We start from the raw sequence: 25,675 nt of genomic DNA on the forward strand, positions 1-25,675 counted from the left end.
TTCAGGTAAAACAAAAATAAAAAAAAGTGTTCCATACATTGATTTTTGCTGCGATGTTTCTGAAGCTAGTAAACAGTAAGTGAATGTAAATGATTGCAAATGAATGATCCCATCCTTGCAGTTATCCACTGTGCACAGAAAAAAAATATGTAATTAAAATTCAGCGAGAAATCATGCACATAACGGAATGCTAGAGTTAGTGCACTTTTACTTGAAATATAATGTAAAATTACTGTAGGGTGGGGCGGGGCAAGATGGGTCGCGGGGCAAGATGGGTCAGTGCCATTTTCGGGCGCATTACTCATGTACTCATGGGCCCATATAGCCGAGGCGGTAAACGCACGGGTATTCAGCATGACCATGCTGAGGGTGACGGGTTCGATTCCCGGTCGGTCCAGGATCTTTTCGAAAAGGAAATTTCCTTGACTTCCTTGGGCATAGAGTATCTTCGTGCTTGCCACACGATATACACATGCAAAATGGTCATTGGCAGAGGAAGCTCTCAGTTAAAAACTGTGGAAGTGCTCATTGAACACTAAGCTGAGAAGCAGGCTTTGTCCCAGTGAGGACGTTACGCCGTTTGAACGTATTTTTGGAGCATTCAAAAGTTATTTATTTTTTATTACAAGACTATCTCATAAATGACTTCAATCAAGCATCGATTTTCAAGTCGCCTTAGGCCCACTCAAATCGTAAAGTTTTTTATATTCCAAATAATTTTATAAAATATTTTCTAGTAGCTCTTGTTTACTCAGTATGGGTATGGGGCATTTATTACTTAAAAAGTGACCCATCTTGCCCGGCACTTTTTTCACGGCACAAAATCGAATACTTTACGAAACTGCTTGTTTAACATATTTTGTATTTAATGAACTATTTATCGACTTTTAGCATAGCTAACTAGTGTATCAAAGAGTAGCGGACGAATACAAACCAATACGATTTGTATTTACAAAGTTACCCAAGTAACAATTCCTTTGCTGATTGGTTTTGTTTTATTTTTATTAGGGTTTTATTGCAGCAATAAGTAAAACTCACAGTTTCATGACTACTTTTATGAAAACCATCGATGAAATGTTTTATAATATACTTGAAAATATCCATATAGCCAGATTTCAAGAGTAAACAAAACTCTACGATATGTTAACCTTCTGACATTCATACCACAATACAACTGTTCAAACGCCCAACAGATGGCGATCCTTTCGATTAGTTACGACATCTGTTGGTGGAAAAGCAGAAACTACGGACACTGCTAGGTTTATTGTGGTCATCATAAAAGTAAACTTGCTTTCGTTTCATTTTCGCTAATTATGGTCGTCGCCATATTGAAGAATTAGCTGACGTGATTGAAAAATAGTTAATTTTGCTCAAATACGCAATGAATTGATAGTTTGCCGCCATTTCCATAACATGCTCACATAAATAAACTCTCTCTGCTGTGTTTTCTTGAGATTCGAGATAGTTTTACTAAATTAACAAATTGATTTATTTCATTCCAAGATGATAATATTCATCAATTTCGAAGCGCATTAATTTTATGTTTCTGCAATCCCAAGATTCCCGAGCAGAGGGGAATATCAAACTAATAACTATCAAATCACATAATCTGTTTTTATATCTTGTTTTGTTATTATTAACTTTTCAAGGCATCACTTTTCCATAATAAGTTTTGTTTGACAATCTTATTTTGTTATGGTCATGCTATTGATATACACCCATAAAATAATATTTTAATAATATTTTTTTGTTATGGAACAAATTTAGTAATTTTTATCTCAATAGTATAAAGTGTTGAATTGAAAATAAATCATTCCAGATTTACATTATTAACAGCATATCGTCTAATTATCAGTTCCTCTAATTGGGACTGAACGAGCTTTTCAACTTATTATATTATAAACTCTACAATAAATATGACATGTTTCTGCAGCATTTAGTTACATATATTCGTGACTATTCCATAGAGAGGTTCCATATAGTAAACTTCAGAATATTGTTCACCAAAACTACTTAGACTAATATTTTTTTTCTTAATTTTCGTCATTACATTAGGATTGAGTGGCCCACACAAAGCATACATTAGGAAGGGATAATTTTGAATATAATTTCCAAAGTGTTGAGTGATCTACTGGTTGAAATAAGTGAGCTGTGCAGAAATGAGCGATTTCGGTCGATATTTAGGGGTGACGCAAAGGGTTTAATTGGAATTTTCAATTAATTTTATCTAATAACTAGCAATGATTTTTATATATTCTAAACACTGATATTCATATAGGATCTTGTACCATTTGGGGAGATGTATCTGTTTTAGGCACTTGCCAAAGTCAATTTCAAACCAATTGTTTTGAATTTTGGTATAGAGGGTTGATAATGTACATAACTCATCTCGTGCCAACTAGGTATAAAATTGATTTAGTTATAGCCGAAAGTGCCCAAAATAGATACACCTGCCCAAATAGTATGAGACCCTAGCACTCTATTGCTTACTTTATTATTAGTTTGAAATCATAACTAATTTTGCTTTCGGATTGTTATAAATAACTTTATAATAACAAATCTTGTTATTGAAATATTTTCCAAATTCATTGTTATTATGTTGTTATTGAAACTAACAAAACATGTTACTAAATTGATCGTTCAGGAACATTTTTTTGTTATGATTCTTGTTATTTTGCCGCTTATGACAGCCAAGTTCATAACATAATTTGTAATGTTAATAACATGAAAATAATTGATTTCATTACTCAGTTATTTTGGAAAAATAACAGATTTTCTTATGCTGTTGTTATTTCCTTCTGCTCGGGTTCACGGTAAAATTGAATGCGCATAAGCCTACCAACACAATAACTACTAAAATATTACTTTAAAATGATCTCTTTCTACTTACGAATGGTGTATCCTCCCGAACTTCACGTGCCATCGAAAAAGTTTATATGCATCTTGAGCTGTCATAGTTTTTGTTGAAAAAAAAAACAACAATCATAATAACCCTTTTTCGAAAATGGAAACATTTTCAACTAGGTTTTAAAACAGCTTTATTCCTACTCTTAAAACTCTCCAAGAGTGGTCCACTTAGCCGGAAGATGCTCTTAAAGAGGTTATCAAGAGGTTTTGATGTATAAATCAGTTTTATTGCAAGTTTTATAAAATTGCTCTTTACCTTTACAGATACTTATTTTTAAATGTTCTGTTAGTGATACAACAACAAACAAACAAATTGGCATGCTCTTGAAAATGTCGTATTCCCTCCCTCTCCGAGGCCACTACAATGAAAGACCAGTAATGACCAGCATGAAAATGATCTCAAATTTACCATGGCAAAACATGCCGTCAATGTGTTTTAACTGTCAGATCCAAAAACCTGTTTGATTTTTGGTTAAGGTACGTTAGGTGTTCAAAAGATTCCTACACAGCAAATTATTTTGTAATATCCAGGCGCGCAATTTCTGGCGACGTATCCAATTTCTAACGTAATTTCACTCGGTTACATCGTTTTCCAACAATTATCACACTCACCATGCACACCCTGGTTGGCACCGGAAAGTATCAACAAACCCATTCGAGCAGATACCTAGAAGCAGTATCATGTTTATCATACTCCTTTTAGCTCGGTGAAATAGCCGAGAGGTATGGGATATGCCTCACAATCAACGGATCTGTGTACGACTCCATGCCAATATTTTATTTATATATGATTCATCTAACGATTCGGTTCTAGCGATTGCTAGACCCACTTTCAAGCGGCGGCGGCTAATTTGCTGCGTGAAAAGAATGTAATTTGTACATCACTTTTACGATGCGACTGATGTGCAGCGAAAATGATGTGATATCACAAGATTTTTTTTTGCTGTGTAGGGTTTCGCGAGAAGAAGAGCTCTAGAAAAAAATTGCTTGACCACCTCTAGGAGGCAGTCCGCCACTCTTTGTGGGCCAGGGTGCCCCGACGTAAAAGGAAAAAGAAGAGGAAGTAATCTGCAAGATTACGGTTTAACTCAGAATCCATATGTATTGAGTAAACAAATACTTCTGCCCCCCCGGGTGTACAGATGATGCAGGTTTGTCGGTATAATTTATTTGGCCCTTTCCAGACGGGCTTGGTGGTCTAGTGGCTACCGCTTCTGATTCGTATGCAGAAGATCATAGGTTCAATCCCTGGCCCGTCCCTTTCATCCTACTTTGTAACTTTCTATCCACTTTCTCTCTCTCTCTTCTCTACATATACAACTCATGTATATTCATATGTTCATAGCCATCGCTAGAACCAGAAACAAATAGGGTAAAAAATATAATTTGGACATGTATGTAATTTGGACATGCACGGCAATGTATGTCTTGTTCCGGAGAACTAATTAAAGTAGATACTTCTTAATATGCATTATTGAATCAAACAGACCATATTTTGATGACTTACGTTGAAAATACGCCTAACAATTACGAATTTACTTCAAAATTATCAAATATGTAAATTAATTTCACTAAAACCCCTCAAATGCACAGGTATGCAAGACGACATACACTTCACAGTCACATACAATATTCACCCCAAAATCGTTAAAATAATAATTGTAAGAAATTTAAATGCCTTATTGCAATGAAAAATGTTCAATAAAGAAGCATTAGGCAGCCAATCTCTTAACATTCATCTAGAGCGCCTAAAATAGGTGGTGTCCAAAATACATTGCATGTTTTCTACTGTTAATATATTTTGGTCATCTGACGAACTACATGGGGATGCTGTGCGATTGCATACTTGGAGGCGTATTCTGTGGGTCTAGCGATATTTCCTCGATTTTAACAAAAACTGTAATAGTTATCAAAATAGATGCCTGTTAAGCGAAGAAATTTGATTATTTGCAAGAAAATAGTTGTTAATATATGCTACTTCTATGATCTAGCAGTATTCCTGGCTAAACATTGAGATAATTGCCCTGTCCAAATTATATATATCTGAGGGTGTCCAAAACATATATTCGGTGTCCAAAATGCTATTCTTTAGAGGTGAGTGAAAATTGTGATTTTCTTAGCTTAAAATACTTTCGTTAAGGTTTTTGTCACCAGGAACGCAAAGTACAATCATATTATAAGCATATTAGTAACTTTGCAAAATAAGGAAGCTTTGCTTTCTAAGGAAGCTAGGGGACGATTTTTCCAACATTGTCCTCAGCCTGTCCAAAATACATGAATTACCCTATGTTGTTCCGAAATTCTTGCTGTCCTTGATCCATAGATTCTTCGTGGGTTTCGGTGGTCGATAGTTGATCTAGTCGCTTATTCAACGCCAGCAAGTATTTCTAAAAAAAGTACACAATTTTTAACAATATTCACAAAATATAGTGTACGAGTGAACTAAAAATAAGTAGTTACATACCTTCACTTCCTCTTTGTCTTCAGCAGAGATGCGCTTGGATCCAATATAATTGAATCTAGGATCAAGGTACACACATGCTTTAAAAGCTGTGCTTCCTTTTATTTTCTGCATCCTGAACTCCATCGCTTTCATCAGTTTCTTTGCCAGTGTATTTCCATTAATAGTTTTCAATTTCGCCATGCATGTCAGCCAATCCACGTAGAGCTGTGAGAGAGGTACAAGGTTCTTCTGAAGCTGCATTGTTAGAACAAACATCGGTTCGAAAAATAAAAGAAAATCGGGTTAAGTACGGTTCCTTTGAATTCCACTAAGAATTTGCATCCTTTGACAGATACGTATTTCGACCTCAACTGTAAGGTCGTCTTCAGTGTCTTGTACTTGACTCGACTCGAGTCAAGTACAAGACACTGAAGACGACCTTACAGTTGAGGTCGAAATACGTATCTGTCAAAGGATGCAAATTCTTAGTGGAATTCAAAGGAACCGTACTTAACCCGATTTTCTTTTATTTACAGATATTCCCCTAACAAGCCCAGGTTAATCATCATCATCGGTTCGAAAGCTTCACAAAATTTACCAATGAAAGTCCAGTGACGAGTGAAAACTGAGGATGAAAACATAGGATTAATGTTGGGGAATTAAAGTATTTTTTAATTTAATTGAAAAATTAATGTGAATGAAATCAAGTATACAGTCAAGATTCCTATAGGTTGGATTCGGCCGTGAGGAATTCTTATAGTACTGCTAGGTACTGATGGTCCGCACTATACACGTGTCATATGAGATTTGAGCTAATTGTGAGACATGCCTTCATTTAGGCATTGTTTTTACTACGTGGATTCTCAGTGCGGATTTCTTCTATACCAATTAACCGAACTATAGGAATGTTGACTGTACTCAGCTTCCCGAATAGGTGGAAAAATCTGATGAATAGCATATTCAGTTATGATTGATTGAATTACTGAAGAGCAAAAACTGATATTGGTTTGATTGATATAAGAGGCAAAAGAACATAAATAATAGCAAAATCTAATATGGTGAACTACTCAATAATAGCTCGTTAAGATATTACAAGATACAAAACAATAGCAGAACAGATTTGTCACTATTTTCTAGAAAAAAAAAAATGTCAGCATGCAGCATCGAATCTACGATCTTAGGATTCACAGGCGGCGATGCTTACCACTAAACTGTGACTGGCTATTGTAAATAACATGGGAATAAGAGCATGCGGTTCCTCGTTTCCACAGCTCAGAAGGGGGCACATGGCATTTCACTAACATTGAGCCATCTCTATGGGTGTGTGTGTTCCATTTCGTGCAGAAGAGCTTAAGTTGTTCTTATGTAGAAATTTTCAGCTATTTCGACAAGAACAAAAACTGATATCATATCACTTTTAAGCTATTCGTGCGATATTTATTAGATTTTTGAATAACTCATCAAAATCACATCGAGCTATGACAGCAAAAAGTGTTCCATTTGAGATATGATTTAGATATTCTCGTCTACCCGGGTAGTGTAATTCAAACAATGTTATACAAATCGATTGATTATTTTTAGTTACACAGTTTGATACACATAGTAGCTACTAAATTCAAGTCGATTGAAATGAAAATGAGCTACAAAGGCAAGAGCCGCTTGAACAGAACTTGCACAAATACTCCGTATCCTATTGTACGAACCAGTAGTTCAGAATTATGACCAGAGATTTCAAAGAAAATTTTAATAGGATAAAACAGTTCTAGATTATTTATGTACATGCCAACCACTTACCTATGGTTGAGTCTTGATTTTTCAGCATGCCCAAAATGGGATGTTCCTTCAAGGACCTAACATACTTCAGCAATAAGTACCACACATTCCAACGGGTTTCATTCACTTTCGGAGGAGCCGGAAACTTGTAACATTTGAACATGTGTTGGAATTCCTTGTGGCGCTTCTTAATGCATATTTTGTCGATCTCGTTGAGTCGACGTTTATACGGCTTCATGACATCCCAGACTGCTATGTGCACCACACCTGATGCTTTCGAGTAGATCAATTTCCTCGTCTTCACCAGTACAATCCAATGAAATATGATCATCTCCTTCTCCATCCACAAAATCGTCTGCAATCGGATCGTCCTCTTCAGCCAGGTGTACTTCTTCGTCGTCGTCGTTATTATCAGAATCTTCTTCATCTTTGACCTCAACGTATTGCATGATATTATGTTCCCCTTGGAAAATGGAAGAAAGCGGTGCATGCTCATTTGTTTCGCGATGGGATAGTAATGCTTTCAAGCACTTCACGGATGCAACCATATTGGCGCCATTATCGTGAGTGACCGTTAGAACCTGCTGTAGGTCAACACCGATTAGTTGAAGCTCCTCTTCCATAACTTTTTGTAGATTTTCTTTGGTCTGGCGTTCGATCATTTCGTGAACAGCTGCAAGAGCATTCAAATAAAATGAAATACTTATGTAATGATAGTTTTTTAAATATCTGGAAAAATGATTTAAAAAGAAAAGCACCCTAAATAGGATGTCTTTTAATAAATGTTTTTTTTTTAATAAGGTCTGAGTGTCATTTGCAATTTTTGAGTGACCCTTTATATAGTGCAAAAAAGTGTGCTTGTACATACCGAGATGTCTTATGCGAACTTGTCCATTTTCATCGATGAACTGCAGATTTATTCCAAAAACTGATCTGCCTTTTCGGGTTGCGGAATCGATTTTAAGGCACAGCACTTTTTCTTTCAACTCTTCGGTGATCACTTTGCGCAGAAGCATACCCGCATTTCCGATCAACTCGGTCAGTAATTCCGGTGACATTTTCAATCCCGCCGCGTTCCACAACGGGGCGATTAATGTTTTTGTTCCTGACCATTCCGGGAAACGCAAGGGCATGTTGTTTTCAGTTGCCATTTGTAGCGTACCAAGAATAACTTGGCTCACAGAAGACTCCACAATTAGCTTCGATGTGCGAGGTTTTTTAACTGGAGGCTCTTCCTTCAGCACAAATCCGAGCTCTTTGGCGACATTAGGGTGACAGCTGACTAAATGTCGCTTGAAGTTTCCGGGAACGAACACTGTTTGCACATAATTACACTGCATATTTTCATCGCAGTTAGCACGGCAGCGATACCGTATCGTTTTACCATCTGCACCCGCGATTTCTTCAACAACGCTTAACACCACATCCCTCTGCAGCTTCCGTTTTTCACTCATAGTGATTCACTTTCACGCGATATTTTGAACTAAAATCGCCGCGATAATCTCCGGTACAATTTTCACCTCGTTCTCACTCTGCTGTGTTCGAGTAGCTTTCCGATAACTTTGATAGGTGAGTGAACACCACCATGAGAGCGTGAGTGCCTTTGTTGACATGCACCACTGAGACTGGAAATTTTTATCCCAACGAAAAAGTGACAGCTGCGTTCATTGCCTAAGCGATGAAACAATGCATGGCGAGTTTGAAGATCCCAATCGGCCAAAAAATCAAAGTGAATGTTCATCGATACGATTACTCGGAACCTTGCCCGCAGGAAACACTTTTTCCCAACTTTTTCCCGCTTTATCCATTACATTATATGTGTTTCACAATTCTTGAGCTGTTTTGACTATCGTGGACCGCCCATACTAATATTAGTATATATAAATCAGTTGGTAACCAAAACTTCAAAATAATGAATTTTGGCTCCGTAAGGCCAAAAACTCGATTGAGCCCATTTTTAATAAACAATACAAAAACGCATTTAGAATGCATATATGCATAAAATTAAGTGGTTTCATCATAAAACTCGAGAGAATCATATTTATGGCCGCCCTTATATGGGGCTGGAACCACTGTGCAGCGGTAAAATTAGCAGTTTTGGACGTGAAGAAGAGATGTGAAGAAGAGTTAGGAGACTACGCTTCAGTTACGGCAGTTGTCCACGGGGAGGGGAATGTTGCCGCACTCACTGTGCGAAACGATCAGTCCGATTTGTCAGTGATCCAACTGACCGTTCCTTCGCGTACCGTTTAATGGTCAACCAGATGACCACTACAATGACACCAACGGAGCTCGTATTGCTCATGGATGCGAACAATAGCCTGGTATCTTCGAGTATTAACTGAACAATCTAAACGTGAATAGACCATTCCCGTCCGAACTAACCCCCCATTTTCTTATTTTTTTCGAAAGATATCCATTTTTAAAGATGTTTGACGCTTTCAGATTTTTTTTATATGCGCTGCTGAATTTCTTACAAATTTTCAAAAACTGAGAATTTCACCACTTTAAGTAGCAAAAATCGCCATGCGAAGTAGTTTTTGGTAACCCTAAGAGTGGTGAACATTTTGTTCACCTCTCAAAAAAGGGCGACTCTTGGGAGCCCTATTTCGGTATGCTTGTTTACATTCTGAAACGTCAAAGATTGCAGCGCAAGTGCCGATGCTTGCAAACTAGGACCTTGCAAAGGGAATAGTTCTGCGGAATTGAAAAAACCGAGCACTTATTGCCAAAAACAACTCAAAGATGCTGCCAAAGATAGATACAAGGTGAGCGGTCGACATTCGGTAGCGGCAGTATAATTTTCAGGTTTTATTTATGGTGTAGGCTTGGCAGTGTCGACAAGGCGATCGTCACGATCCGTGAACCGAACGAAGTGATAGGAATTGCTGCGGGAATTACCAAAGAAGCCGGAGAAGTGCTTCAGTTTATGGCTCAGCAAAGCCGTCGAAAGCTCAAGATACGTGATGTGGCCCTGGGAAATTTAAACAACCCGGCCGTTCCATTGAGAGCAAATGATCCACGGTTTGTAGCTGGGTGAAGGATGCAATGATCGGGACCAGGATTTCCGGAGCCGGAACGCAGCCCGGCCGGAGCTACTGTGCATAGTGAGTGCCAAGGAGAATAATTTGGGAGTTGGATTATTTCCACGTGGCCGTCATCCACGACACCAAACAATGCGGTCTATAAATCTACTGCCTTACAGACCAGCAAGACAAGAAGGTTCCACGAATGTCGGCATCGACGCTGAAGCCAGTAACAATGTCATGCTGATCAACATTTGTTACCTTTCTTAATTCAATTACGAGATTTTCAACATCACTATGACTTGCGCCGTTTGCATTATATGTAGTTCGAATAATAAATAAATTATTGTTAACTAGCTTTAGAGCAATAGTTGTTTGTCATACCACGCCCTACAATGTCCGGAACTGTCCCATTGATGTTCTTTTTCAGTGTTTCCCAAAGCCGCTTTTCACGGCGCCACAACGTCTTTTTTCTCATTCAAGTGTGCCAAAATGAAACACTTCCTAATCTGTGGCTCTACCGTTCCCACTGGAACTTGGCCTGCCTTCCTTCAACTTAGTGTTCTTTGAGCACTTCCACAGTTATTAATTGAAGGGCTTTCTTTGCCTGCTATAGCATGAATTTGCTTATCGTGAGGCAAGTACAATGATACACTATGCCTTGGGAAGTCGAGAAAAGTATCTGTCCCGAATGGGAATCGAGACCGCCGTCTCCTCCGGATTGACGATCCAAAGCCTTACCCACAAGGCTAACGGAGACCAAAAATGGCACACACCATTGACAAAAACAATACGAGCTAAGGTAACAAAGGGTGATGTCATGCAAACATCGACTTTTTAACCCCCCTCCCCCTTCTGTTCATTCAAATATTTTAACTTTTTTATACTTTAATCAAAAACGCTAAAATTTTGCTCAATCATGAATTACATATTGAAGCTAAAGCTCCATTGGTAAAATATTGAGCGAGATCGAATAAGTTTTCCGAAATTTATAGAATTTTTAGTAAAGTTTGAAAGTTTATTGAAGAAAATTTCAATGCTCAATATTTCCAAGAATATTGGATGATCTATTATCAAACTATTTTGAGGAAACACTCACACATGAACATTCAATACACAATCTTGAGGCACAGAGAGGTTGAGGGTTAGGGCATGTTGCGTATATCGTGTGGCAGGCACGAAGTACACTATATGCCTAAGATAATCAAGGAAATTTCCATTTTAATAATGCATAAATTAACTTTGCTAACGGACACAGATGTTAGAAAGCTTATAGTATTTTCAAATTCATTCAAATTTTTACAAAACAATGGTTGATAGTTAATTCGTTTAAATTACCGTGACATCACCTAGTTCCAATCCTTTTTTATGCACCATGTAAAACAAAAGGGGTAAACGGGATTAGGAACCAAAAAAAGTAAATGGAATTAGGTGATGTCCGGTACTATAGAGACAATATTTAAAATATATACCCTCAGTTTACCAGTAGCCGCTCACCGTCATAAACATGTTTATTGGCGTAAATAAATAAGTCCAATCCTCTTCACCGTTATCGTTCGGCAAGCATATTATGTATATCCGTTAAAAACTAGATCGCTTTTTTAACCATCACGTACCCGACCCCCGACAACTCATTTTCAAAATGCTGGCATTTCGTCAATTTTCATCCGATTTTTTTAAGTCGTCCTCAATCAATCATAAATTGCTGAAAGATTATCATACTGAAGTGGCCATGTAATATCCGCAACCATTCCGGAGATATTCCGGATTGTACTGGGGTGAGGGGGTGGAAAAGTGGTCTGTTTTGCCGAAGGGCCAAAAGTGATTTTTTCGTGTATTATTATATTTGAGAGGCCCCCCGCGGAATCTGTTCTAGGGTTTCCGGAGCGGTCACATCAGTTGGTACATAACTTCAGGCATTTTTTCCTGCCCCATTCTCTCAAAGTCATGAAGATTGATTCGTCGCACGGCATGTATTGTATGCAAACCAGAAATGTTCCCGATGACATCCCCGTGGAACCTGTGCTATATAATCCGGAGTGGCCATATTAGTTGAAACAGACTTCAGTCTATCGTTTCTGACTCATTCATTCGAAATCATGAAGATTGATATGTCGCTCGGCATGTTTTGGTTGAAAATCAGAAGTGTCGGATGGGCCAACTAATTCAATTCTGGTTATACTGCCGTAATTCTGCAAAGTGACGTAAGCGCCATTCAAAATGTCGATATTTGTTGGTATATTAAATATAATATCTGGTGTAAAAATAACACTGTGGTATGCCTGCTGTATTAGAATGCAAGATCTAGTCGTAATCTATCATCTATGGAAATAAACTTAGAGGTTGAGCAAGAGTTTTATGCATAATTACCAAAAAATGGGCCAAAACTATCAATGTCGCTTACGTCACTTTGCAGAATTACGGCAGTATAGCAGTTGTGTTTCATTGTTTGGCTAAAAATCGATGGTTCAAACACAACAACACACAAAATAATCACTTTTAGTCATTTTGAAAACCCCCTGAACCCAGCACAACCCGGAATATCGCCGGAATGGTTCCGGATATTGCATGGCCACTTGAGTGTAATAAACTAGCACCAATTTATTATCAATTGAGGGCGACTTCAAAAAAATCGGATAAAAATTGACGAAATGCCAGCATTTTGAAAATGAGTTGTCGGGGGTTGGGTACGTGAAGGTTAATATATATTTTTATTACCGTGTATTTTAACTTAAACCTAATTCTACATTTTAAATGGATTTTTTGGAAATAATCTTGATTTCTTAGCTCGTGATCACAAGCGGCTACTGGTACACTGAGGTTAGTTGAATCAAATATTGAACTATACATGATGCCTAGTTTTGAATCACATTCCTGTGTAGAGTTATGGTCAGTCACGGTATTAGCGGATCCAGCTGCGGAAATGCGGATCCGGTTTACCTTGCCACACTCGAATAATTTGCCGAGCGCTGTGTTGGCTGACCTTGACTCGCTGTCGTAACCGTTCCGGCGCTCGGTAGCCCGAAATGCCTTGTCGATCGATTTCCTGCATCCAAGATTCCGTTGCGTTGGAGATGCTCGGGAAGGTTACCGTCTTATAAAAATCCTGCTCGGCTATCATACGCCAGACCGTCTCTCCAACTCCTCACTAATCCGTCTCACATTATTGGAAACATCTCTCTTCGTCATCTTTTCCAGGTTGACCTTCTGCAGATTGTCATGTTTCCACACCTTCGTTTCCACCGTGACCAAAGTCAGCAGTGGCCTTTCAAACATTTTCTGGCACATCCGATTCCTCTGCACTTCATCCATGAGCTTTTCAAAGATTCCTTCGTGTCCCTGTTTTTCTCCATTTCGACTTGATGTTATTCAGCACCTGTGAATTGAATCCCGGTTGCAATCACAATCATACCTATAAATAAATATCACAACCCATTCCCGGACCGAGAATACTCACCGCTGTACACTGAAGCGATGCTTTTTTCAACTACGATGAACCGCATCCACTCGATACAGGTAGGTAATCCAGCCCGCGTTTCTCAAACATTTTAGGTCGTACAGTGGACCGAGGAATCCATTTTTCCGTAAATAGTGTCACCGTTGTTACGGCCGATTTTAGTGCCGCTGTTGTTGGTTTAAGTTGGAATCATTGCCATTGCTACCACCTGACGATTACTCGGATTATCGTTCATCATCTGGCGAATGCCGAAACTTTGGGAGCGTCCGCTATCAACTTCCATCGGAATCAAAACGAAAACTTTTAAACATCTAGCAGTTGGTCGAATCTCGTCGAACATGTAGCGAGGAGGCTTTAACTGAATGAATGTTTGGCGGCAGAACGCAGCAGTCAGGAACAAGTTCTTCCAAAGGAGGGTCATTTTTGATAAAAAAAAAGTTCAAATACTTAAACACTGAATTTCGAGACAATTTTCTGGAACAAGAGCTCAAAATGTTCAACAAATTCATACATCCGCCTTTGGAACTTAAAACCAAAACACACAGATCTTCTTCTTCTTCTCTGGGTCGCGGCAACCAGCTGTCAGCCAGCTCTGATCAAAACAAAGTCAACAGCTGATGGGATACTCACCTCAAGGGAAATTTCAGAAGTGAGGAGGACGGGGTTAAACGCATTTTCACCAAAGCAAAACTTAAAGGGGCAAGCGGTATAAAATAGAGCTTCGCACAGTTTTTGCTGTTTTTCAATAGTTACAGGCTTCAAAAGATAGTGGTCTCATGGGAAAGTTTACTCTATAAATTGACAGAAAGCGTATGAGCAAATAAAAAAAATCACGGGAATGGTCTATTATTAGTCGTATTTATTTAACGGAGAAATTATTATAATAAGGGATACTGTCCAGACATGATTATTATAAATTGAAATCAAAAATTATCAGAACAGCATATCATTCGGCCCACTACTACACAGTGCTCATCATTAGGAACTAGGGGTGTCCAGTAGAGTTGAGCTGAACGGTTGTTGACAAAGTTACGAAGCCTAGGAAATCTGTTAGAATACCTAAAAACACAGATATGTAAGTATGATACATTTTCGGACAGCCTATCAAAACTTAACTCGTAATTCATTTGCAGCTTTGAAGTTGCACAGTAAGGCAGCTATACGGACTGTGTTTTCCTCCCACGCTTCCCTCCAACACCATCGTTGAGGAATGTAAAGTAATATTGGCAGGCAAATTCAGCGTTCACGGTCCCATGGATGTCGTTGTAACGACTTCCGCTAATCATGTAATGTGCGTTCACGTCCTCAAGCAAAATTACTGACTGTCCTGTCTAAGATCTGAGGATGGTGAGGAACGGGTTTTTACGCACTTTTGCGTCCTAATACAGTTCAATCGGTTGAGTTTCGGAGGTTTTCTGGTAGTACCTGTGACGATGTGGCTTCCGCACTATTAGAGGTCTCCACTATCAGTCTGTTTTCGGTGCTCAGTCCACTCCTTAATCACTTCTCCTCTCAAGATAGGAAAAGGTGCTCTTAGGTTTTGATCACTTGCGTAAGGCCGTTGATTTGGAGAAACTGAGCGAAATGGGTGCTTTTGGGGTCGTTACAAGAGTCTGAGTAGTTGGTATAGTTCGTACTTTGTGAGGTCTGCGATATCACAGATGACATTCGTGTAGGTTGAAATAATGACCACATGGTTTATGAACAGCCTCATAAAGGGTGATACGGTCAAAATTTGGTCACACATTTTTTTTCATAACTTTAGACTGCGTACACCAAAACAGCTAATTTTTGGACCAGTAATGCTACATTATATGTAGCTTATACCATAATTTTTTTATCAAAATCGATTAAGTATTGGTTGATATATAGATAAAACCATCGACCTACCTTTTTAAAATTTTGTACAAAGGCGCTCCATAGTAAATTTTCGGAAATTTAAGGTCAGTAAAGCACAATTTTGATTACACAAGTTTACAAAATAAAACGAAAGTCGTGAACTTCTGTCAACGACCAAAATTTTTGAAGCACAATTTAGTGCTGATTTCGAAACCGACCTTCAAAAAAATTAAAGTAGAACAGTTTTTGAGTTTTACCTCAATATCGAGTTTTGTAACTTTTCAAAATATGTAATTTACTAAAATTCAAATATATTGCGTTTTGTTCAACCAATTTTAAATCTTTTTCCATAAATTAAAAGCTGAATACAATACCATTCGATCATCTGAACACAGGTTTTGCGTCAGATTGATGAAATTCAAGATATTGGCGAGTTTTGGGGACAATCTTCTTAAATTTTAGCAAAATTCCCAAAAATTTTTGAAGAAATGTATTTTTTTCAATAATAAAAAACCAACTTAAAAATTCTTTCTCGACGTTTATTTGACATATCATATGTAGGCGAGTTGCAGTAAAAAATTCAGCTCAATCGGAGCATTGATTACGAAGAATGAGATGTTTGAAGTGAGCGACTTTGCTTAAAAATAGAACAAAAATCGATCTCAAATCATCAACCTTGTATGGAAAGTCGAAAAAATTTCCGCTCTACTGTATTTTTTTTACTTTGCGTTTTCGAACTCAGGGCATGATTCTACACCAAAAATGATCATCAGCTTACCGAGTTCAAAAATGCTGTAAACTAGTGTTATAGAATAACCAATACTGCCCCGATTTTTATCAAAATTTTACAGTATAATACTATTATGAAAATACGTTCGCAGTAAAATTTTGAGCTATTTTGTATGAATACTTTCAAAGTTGTAGCAGTTTGAATATGAAAAAAACTGACCGTTTGCCACTTAAGCAAATATAACTTTGTAACGGCTCGATCAAACTGAATGAAATTTTTACACAACATTTTGATATGCATACTTCACATACAGAAAAATTTTCATTGAAATCGGTTAAGTATTTCTTGCTCTATAAATAAAACAGTAAAAATGTGTTCTTATTTGTGAAAAAAAAATTAAAATTGCAGATCTCAGGGTTCAACAATATCTCCGCAAATACTGGACCGATTTTGATGAAAATTTTATGGTACAAGCTACATATAATGGACCATTACTGATCCAAAAATCAGCTGTTTTGGTGTACGCAGTCTAAAGTTATGAAAAAAAATGTGTGACCAAAATTTGGCTTGACTTGACAAAATTTGACAAAATTTGACCACCTAAACAAATATAACTTTGTAATGGCTGGATCAAATTGAATGAAATTTTTACACAACATTTTGATATGTATACTTTACATACAGAAAAAATTTCATTGAAATTGGTTCAGTATTTCTGGCTCTATAAATAAAAGAGTAAAAATGTGTTCTTATTTTTTAATCCTCCTTGTACAACATTTTAAAATTGCAGTTTTCAGGATTCACAATATCTCCGCACATACTAAACCGATTTTGATGAAAATTTTATGGTATAAGCTACATATAATGTACCATTACTGGTCCAAAAATCAGCTGTTTTGGTGTACGCAGTATCAAGTTATGAAACCAATTGTGTGACCAAATTTTGACCGTATCACCCTTTAGTTGCATGAGAACGAAACAAGAATGAGTTTCATTCATCGTATAAACTAAAATAAAATTCTAGCTTCCAGTACCTTGATACTTTCCTTTAATCTATACTGAATGCATTGATTTAATTAAATCAACACGTATATGCCAGTAAATGTGCGTATTATCATGACAGTAATATAGCAACTCCCTTTTAATGGTGCATTTTATGACAATTGTTCCTGCACTGACTGCACGCCCACACTCAACAAACCAAACCAACTCGGCGGTGCCAACAGCTGCCAATTGAAATTTTTGCGCCAAATGACCCGAGGCGGTGCAATTATAAGCTGTGTGTGCACCTAATTGAAATTTCTAATTTTCAATTTGGGGAAAATGTTATTTGGACACTCCCACATTGGCGAGGTTTGGTTATGCGTTGACAGGATTGGGACCGGCACTCGTTGGTACCCACTTCAGTGCGGTTGGGTTGAATGAGGTTGTTTTGAGTTTTGGGGGTGTGCCATGTGTTCTATAATGCGATGAGTATTGCCGCATTTGTCGTAAATTGGTATCGCTTTGTTGTTGTCTAACTTAACAGAAATTTTCTACTCTTCGAACGCATATTCTACGATGCAAAATTGTCTCATGCTTGAAGTTGATGTCGCACTACATATCCAACCTCTTGATTGCATTTCTACAAGTATGTTATCTTCCCATTCTTGTTCTGTATGATGCAAACGCAATTATGACCAAAGAATTGCTAGTATCCTAGTACTGCACAGAGAAGGTTTAACGTTAGCGTCGACGCATTCGAGAGGCTCGAAGCAGTGCGGCTTCTATCTTGCGGCGCAATATTCTGCACTCGTAGATATGCGCCCCGCATGCGGAACAAGTCATAGGAAATAAAAATTCATGTAATAAGTTTTGAAATTTATTTTTTCCGCCAGCTGCCATTCGCATATCTTCAATGGAGTAGCTGGCCACGTGCTCTTCTGCTGGGAATGTTATGGCATGGTGGCGGCTTTCTTTGCTTTCTGGGTTCCACGTGTGGCGGTGTGGTAAGACCAAAGGTGTAACAAAAATCCTTCTGGGGGCATGCTTTGAATGCTACATTTCTTGCGAAGAAGGCCTTCTTCTCGGAACGATGTGGCAAAATCGGTTGAATGCCAAATTGGGGCATTTTTGGCGGCCAAGGAAAATGTGGCTGCTACGCCAACGCAACCACAACATACATTACGAAATCAAAATAATTACTTAATTTAAAGCGTTGAACAACTCTCTCTCTCGGCAAGTAGTCTTCTGAATCAAGCTGCCTTAATGTCACTGTTTACTCTTTGCGTCTTACCTAACAACTCCATAATCTACTATGGGGGAACATCCAACGAAACTATTCTTTGCATAGATTTCTTGCTTGTCGGACATCTTGGAATCTTCAAACGGAGTGTGTAATTGAGAATAAGTAAACACAATGCCTTTCCAGTACACTTGGTGTACGAGAACGGCAAAAAGCTAGCACAATTGATGTTCAACAAAATTTCACAATTGTTATGAAACTTATTCCATAGGCAAAAAGTCTCAAACAACCTTTGCCAACTTAATAAAGGAGGAAAAATTTGCTTAGAACGTTTCGTGGAACATTATACCACCGTCGCCACCAAGCAACCCTGAAGCTGATCCTTCTCAACCTGGGTCGGTGCATCCCATATTAATGGATTCCACTCGGTTCATTGATTATGAATGAGCCCAAAAATGCTTTTCTGTTTGGTGAAGCGTAACGGGCACAAAAACTTTCTGCATTATGCCTTCGCTCTGGTGAGTTACAACCATGACGAAACCATGTAACTCTCCCTCTGTATGCAAGAACGATGCGATGCCGGTTGAATAGAATTTCTACAAACATAATCTCCATTTAATTGGCTTTTGACGAGTAACTTTTCCAGCGCCAACGAGCGTAGAGGCAGCAACCGGCCAGCCAGTCAGCCAGCGCAGCGTTTGACCTGCTCCAGATGAGAAGGGCGTTTGTATGCTTCCTACAACCGAAGGTTATTGAACGGCTCTTTAGCATTCCACCACGGAAAAGAGCATTACGGGCGGTAGACCACTCAGCAGGAATCATCACACTCTTGTTGTAGAAGGCAACCATCTTGGCTCATTCATGGCGCAGTTAACGAATCGTGAAGTGGGTGCATCTACACGTGAGGAGCATTTCATCACTGGATGGTGGCGTTGATTCGAAAAGACGGCGACGGTATGATGTATAGTGGGTTTTATGGTATGTTTACTAGAGAAATCTACGAAACTATTTAAACAAATGTTGATATTTTGGGGTGGTTTCAGAACTTGTTCACAGCTTTTTTTAAATCGGTAACTGATATTTACCCAACAATACAAAAATTAACAATGCTGGGACCTCCTTTTATGCTATGGGCTGGAGGTGCAAAAATTAAAACAGGGTACATATAAAAATATGAAATTTTGTGCATGAATAAAGTTAGCACTTTTGTATGAGAGAACATAGTTTTTGCTCCTGAGCTGACTTCGTACCAGAAACCTCCTCCTAAATATCCCTTAGGAACACCAGAGAAACCCCTCAATCGTTCGTGAATCTCCCAAAATCCCCATAGGACCTCTTGAGACTCCCCTGAAACATCACAGAGGTCCCTGAAATATTCCCTGAGATTCTGGAGCGATTGAAGCAACAGGATGTTGTCACCGCATACGCGCAGAATCTCGATACAACGTTACCGGACGAGTGCGAGCTCAATGAAGCCCCTCTCGAGGACTGCTGGTGGACGATAAAAGCAGCCATCAACAACGCAGCTGAGAACAACGTTGGGTCTGTGAAACGGAACCAGAGGAACGATTGGTTCGGCGATGAGTTTTCGTAGAGATGAAGGCGGCGAGGGTGGTCGGTCATGCTGCAGCACGAGACTCGGCAGAACGTGGAACGATATATAAGAACACGGCAACAGCAGACACGCCTCTTCGCGAAGAAAAATTGTCGCCTGGAAGAAGCGGAGTGTGAATAAATGGAATTGCTGATTCGTCCACAAGAAATGTGAAAGTTCTACCAGAAGCTTAACGCATCCTGCACATGTTTAATGCTGCGAGGCGAAATCTGCAGGGACGAGGATGATTGAAAAGTGAAAGTAGCACAACGGCGAACACTTGAATGTGCGGGGAACGCAGACATGAAGGGCAACCAGCGGGAGAATTGACTACGTCAGTGCAGCAGGGAGCAACAACGAGCCCACTTCCACGTCGAAGGAAGTTAAAGATGCCATCCAGCAGCTCAAGAAACAATAAGTCAGCTGGTAAGGATGATATCGTAGCGGAACTTATCAACAACGCCACTGTCCTCAGTGCGACTTGTAGGTGCGCGTATAAATTTGATGACCTACACTCAGGGAAGTTCTTAAAGACTCTTGTTTAAGCTATGGAGAGATGGGGGAGGGGTTTGAATATCAACAGCTGCTTGAGAGGATGACTTTAAACCGTACTCATTTCCGATATGCCCATCGTCTCTCCAGGACCGCATTGAGAGACAAGTCAAGAAAAAAACCCTCAAGGCTAAATACCTATTCGTGCAGCTACGGACTTTCGCTCTTTTTGGGAAACTCTAAGGTATGGATCTGGTGTATTTGCATTTGCTTAATAAGCAAATACACTAAAATCTCTTCTAATGGAGATTATTTTTATGCACCTTTATGCCCTGCATAAAAAGAAGTATAGATACTCAGAACCGATATTGTGCATACCTAGGAAAATGTAATAATGACGGTAACTACGAACACGGCAGCCAGGAGGCGCGTTTATAGGGGAAGCAAAAAAAGATTGCAAGTTTATTTTAGGGGGTCTCAGGGGTGATTCAGCGAAGAACCAGGAAATTTCAGAGGTGTTTCAAGGGAATGCTAGGGGGTACCAGGAGATCTCAGGGACTATAAGAGGTTTTGATGGCGTTTCAGGGCACCTCAGGGGGTTCCAAGAGGCTCCGGAGGTCTCTAGGGCGTTTCAGGAAGTCTCGGTTGGAAGAGAGGCGGTTTGAGGGGTGTTAGGGATTGGGTTCGAGGGGGTTTAGAAGAATTCAGAAGTGTTTCAGGAAGTGTATGAGAATTTTCAGTGGGTTGGCGTTTTCGGGGGTTTCGTAGGGTATCCGATGCGTTACATGCGATCCAAGGGGGTTTTGGGGAAATTCCGGAGGCATTTCAGTAAGTTTCAGTGAATTGTCAGATATCACTTCACAAAAACCCCTTGAAACGTTCAGAAATGTTTTGATCCGGCCCTGATACCTTCATATTCCCATTGAAATTACCTTGAAACCCCTTTGCTTTAAGGGTATTTTTGTAACATTCCTGATACAACCCTGTCTTAAAATGCTTCGAATCGCCTCTGAAACCTCAGTAATCGCATAGAACCGCCCTTGAAATCATCAATCGCTACTGAAAACCCCCTGAAATGCCAACAAACGTTCATAAAACCTCTAGAAACGCCTTTAAAATGCCTTGAAACGCCCCTGATACCCCTTGACAGCCTTCAGAAGCCCCAGAATTGTCCCTGAAACCCTCTTCGAAGTCATCAATAAACCACGTGGTAATGTGGGAAGGGAGGAGCGGGGGGGGGGGGTGTTCAAAGATCACAAATTTATTTTTTTTGTATGAACGAAAAACTACGCGGGGGAAGAGGGGGGGGGGGTGGGTGGTTCGGAATCTCCAAAAAAAATGACCACGTGCTTTATGGACAGCCCCTAATACTTATTTAAACGTCCCTGAAGTCCCCGTAATCCCATTAAGATGCCAATGACACCCAACGGGACGCCCTTTATGGGCCCCTGAAGTCTTCTGAAGTCCCCTGAAACAATCCTCGATTCTAGGACTGAAGAAGTTCCGATACAAGGACTGAAACGTCTGTAAAAATTATGTAGAATCAACGCTTTCAAATAAGACTGCACAGCCGAAAAAAAATGTCTTTTGTTCTCCCGTATATGGATAGAGTTGCAGTAGGTTTCGTGAGACTTTTTTTTGACAACTCAATTGACAGAACCACACTGAACGAAAAATCCTTACAAATAGGTTTAAATTGATAAGTTTGTGATGTTGGGATATTGTCCCATTGGTTTAATAGATAATCTCCTGGAGTCCCAGAAGCCGGTCCCAAAGAGTTTCTTAAAATTTTTTCTGGTTTCTGGGTAAAGTTCCTTTAGGAATACCTCCTTGAGTTCCTTCTGGGATTCATCCAAGATTTTCCAAGTTCGACCAGAGTTTGCTTCTGGGATTTATCCAAGAGTTCCTTCAAAGATTCCTCTTTCTGGGAATGTCAACCGCTGTGTCTTCCGGTATTTCTCCAGAAGTTCCGTTCGTAATTATCTCCTTCATTTTATGATTTCTTCAAGAGCTTTTCAAGGAGTTTCTTGAGATTCCGGGGATATTCCTGCTGGAGATATTCAATTAAACAATTTTGGGGAATAAAGGAGGAACGCCGCGATGCGATCCCTGAGTAATCACGGAAGGAGTTCCTAAAAGAATTTTGGAATAAGTTCTAGGAGAAATTATCCATGATGTATTTCCTGGACGAATTCTTGGAATTTATAAAATAATGCCTGGAAGAAATTTCTTAAGCAATGCCGAAGAGAACTTCTGGAGAAAACCTGGAATAAATCCAGGGGAAATTTCTGAAAGGATCCCACAAGAAACTTTCAGTGTAATCTCCGGAGAAAATCCTGAAGAAATCCTAGAGGAAAGTATAAGAGACATTCATGAAGGAATCCTAGAAGGAATTCTTGTAGTAACCCCTATAAGAGCTAATGAAAAACCTCGCAAGAAATTCCTGGTTAATTCCAGGAAAGATCTCCTAAATAAATCCCAGAAGAACTCTTGAAGACGGGTTACGTAGAAAGGGCTGAATTACGAAGGCTGAAGTAACAAAAGGCTGAAATTACAGAAGGCTGAATGCATCAAAAGGTTGAAATAACATGAGGCTGAAACAGTGATTCGACTAGTTTTCAAACGCATCAGCCTAAAGGCTAGCCTCAACACTAGCAACTCAGACAAACAGATCACGCCAATTGAGAATAATTGCATACATTCATTGATTTTACGATCTATTTGCAAATTTGCTTGTTGATTGATTACCCAGCCATGGCACTCGCATTGGTTCCGCTTGAGCTTGACGATTGACCATTCTACCGTCCCTAGTTCACGGTTGGCTAAACTATGCCATTTTGAGGGAACATGCTTTAGTTACTATGTTCTGAATCGGAAAGATTTACAACTGGCCATGCTATGGATTATTGAACGCCTACATTACTAAGACAGTATTTTTCATAAGAATAGCATATATTTCAAGGAAGAGAAAATCTCTGATGATATTCTTCGAATGAGTGTAATCAGTTTCGTACCTTTTAATTCCGCCCTATGTTGCTTATCCTTTGACAGATACGCGTATTTCGACTACCACTTGTAATCTTCCTCAGTGTCAGTTATCCACTCCAGTGTCAAGTGGATAACTGACACTGAGGAAGATTACAAGTGGTAGTCGAAATACACGTATCTGTCAAAGGATAAGCAATATAGGGCGGAATAAAAAGGTACGAAACTGATTAAACTCATTCGAAGAGGGTATTCTGCTCAGAGGGTTCGAAAAGTCGGTACAAGATCTGATGATATTGTTTAAGTAGCCGTAATGACAACATCTCCAAAACAAAATGTTTTAAAAGATAGCTCATGTTTGAAGAAGGATAAATAACCAATATTATTATTATCAGTTGCTTTTTATGTTCGTTGGTACGCACCATTAGCCTTTTCACTATAAGCTCAGTTTCGAAACTAGGTCCCATGATGAGGGCTACGGGTACGGTTTGAGTTCGGAACAAAAACTTTTCATTATGAAAATTTTTTTGACTCCCTTCGACATTGAGTATCTTTGTGCCTGTTACACGATATCCCAAAGCTGAGAAGCAGGTTCGATCTTAGTTCGGGCGTTCTCCAAGAAAAGGAAAACATGCTATAACTTGCATTTTCGAATTTTCAGCCTTTTCAATTTTCAGCTTTTTGTAATTTCAGAGTTCTGTTACACCTTCTTGATTTCAGCCTTTCGTATTCAGCCTTTTTGTGCATTCAGCCTTTTGAAATTCAGCCTTATGTTACAATCCCCTTGTAGACATATCAGAACGAACTTCTTGAGAAACCCCAAAAGACTCTGGAAGAAATCCTATAAGGGAGAAGTGAATTGTGGAAGAAATCACGGTTGAAATTCACAGAAGCAAGATTCTTTGAAGGAATTCTTGGATAAATCCCAGAAGAAACTTCTGGTCATTCTTGGAAAATCTCTAAAGAACTGCAGGAGGTATCCTCCTCCAGAGAAAATCCTCCAAGGAGCTTCTGCTTGTATTCAAGACAAACTCCAAGAAACTTCTTGAGGAACATCAGAAAGAACTCCCTAAAAAATCACAGAAGAAACTGTTGAAGCATTACCAGAAGGAAGTTCTGGAGAAATTCTTTAAAAAGGAAATCCTAAGAAACTTCATGACGAATCCAAGAACAAACTTCTTGTGGATTCTCAGATTTAATCCCTGGAGGAACACCAGAAGAAACTGCTGGAGTAATTTCAGCAGGAACTCACGGGGTCCCTCAAAGGAACCTCAGGAGAAATCTTAGAAAGATCTCATAGATTAATCTCTGAAGGCGCTCCTGGAGGAATTCCACAAGTAGCTCCTGAATGATTCTTAGAAAGAACTCCAGGAGTTCTAAAGGAACTTCCCAAGTAACAATTATACTTTTGTGGCAATCCTGAAGTAATTTCTAAGAAAGACTCATAAAACTTAGCAATAAAGCTCTTTGTTCTGCAAATCTGAGATAAAATAGGTATAAAACATCCATAAGACTAATCTGACCCACTCTTCAGGATATCTTCAAAGCTGCTTTTGAAGACTGCTTTAAAACTAGTTGTATTTATGTACATGCGCTGATGATTGATTATAAGAACTTCATGAAACTTTAACAAGAATATCTTGAGGCATGTTGATCTTTTAGCTGTCTTTCTCAAAAGTGTCAACAGTGCATTATAAATGAAATCTTTTACCTAAGCATTATGCAGATGCAAACAAGTTTAGTTTCATGGATGAAATATTAATTGAACTGCGAATTAATTTACATCAAATTGAAATGGCTAAAACATTTAAATTGCCTGACAGATCATTGATGACAGGGAATCGAAATTTTCCGTGCCATACCCACTTTTTCGTTGATATGCCACCCAAAACATATGAAAATTACAAAGCGCCTCAAAAATAATATCAATCATTAATATACGAAGACATAAATTTCCTTTAAAAACAAAAGGCTACGCCACTTTTTCAATTCTTTCTAAGCATGGCTGCCGTTCCAAGCGAACAAAACTCATGCAGCCGCCATCAATTGTTATTACTTTTAATCCAAACCCCCTCAAAACAATAATGGAACCAAGTCACCTTGCATGAACGCTACAGCCTTTATTGAAGATTGTTTTTACTAGTTATGATCTTAAGGCAGATTAAATCAATTTTTGTTCGTCTTAAATGAAACTTATTCGTTTTA

At 38.9% G+C, this 25,675-nt stretch overlaps 1 protein-coding gene and 1 long non-coding RNA gene across 3 annotated transcripts in view; one reads left to right on the top strand and one right to left on the bottom strand.

Moving 5' to 3' along the window:
- LOC134284024 (uncharacterized) overlaps positions 1-25,675 on the top strand; it is a 1,044,900-nt gene that overhangs the window by 417,065 nt on the left and 602,160 nt on the right. The gene's annotated exons all lie outside the window — the stretch shown is intronic.
- LOC134289438 (uncharacterized) lies at positions 5,187-8,881 on the bottom strand. Its single transcript, XM_062855248.1, is given in 5 exon segments — positions 5,187-5,294; positions 5,372-5,636; positions 5,933-5,975; positions 7,145-7,377; positions 7,379-8,881. Coding segments are annotated over 5 exon segments (1,848 nt in total). The 5' UTR covers positions 8,578-8,881.

This window comes from Aedes albopictus, chromosome 3, assembly GCF_035046485.1.
Source record: "Aedes albopictus strain Foshan chromosome 3, AalbF5, whole genome shotgun sequence".
NCBI classification, from domain to species: Eukaryota; Metazoa; Arthropoda; class Insecta; order Diptera; family Culicidae; genus Aedes; species Aedes albopictus.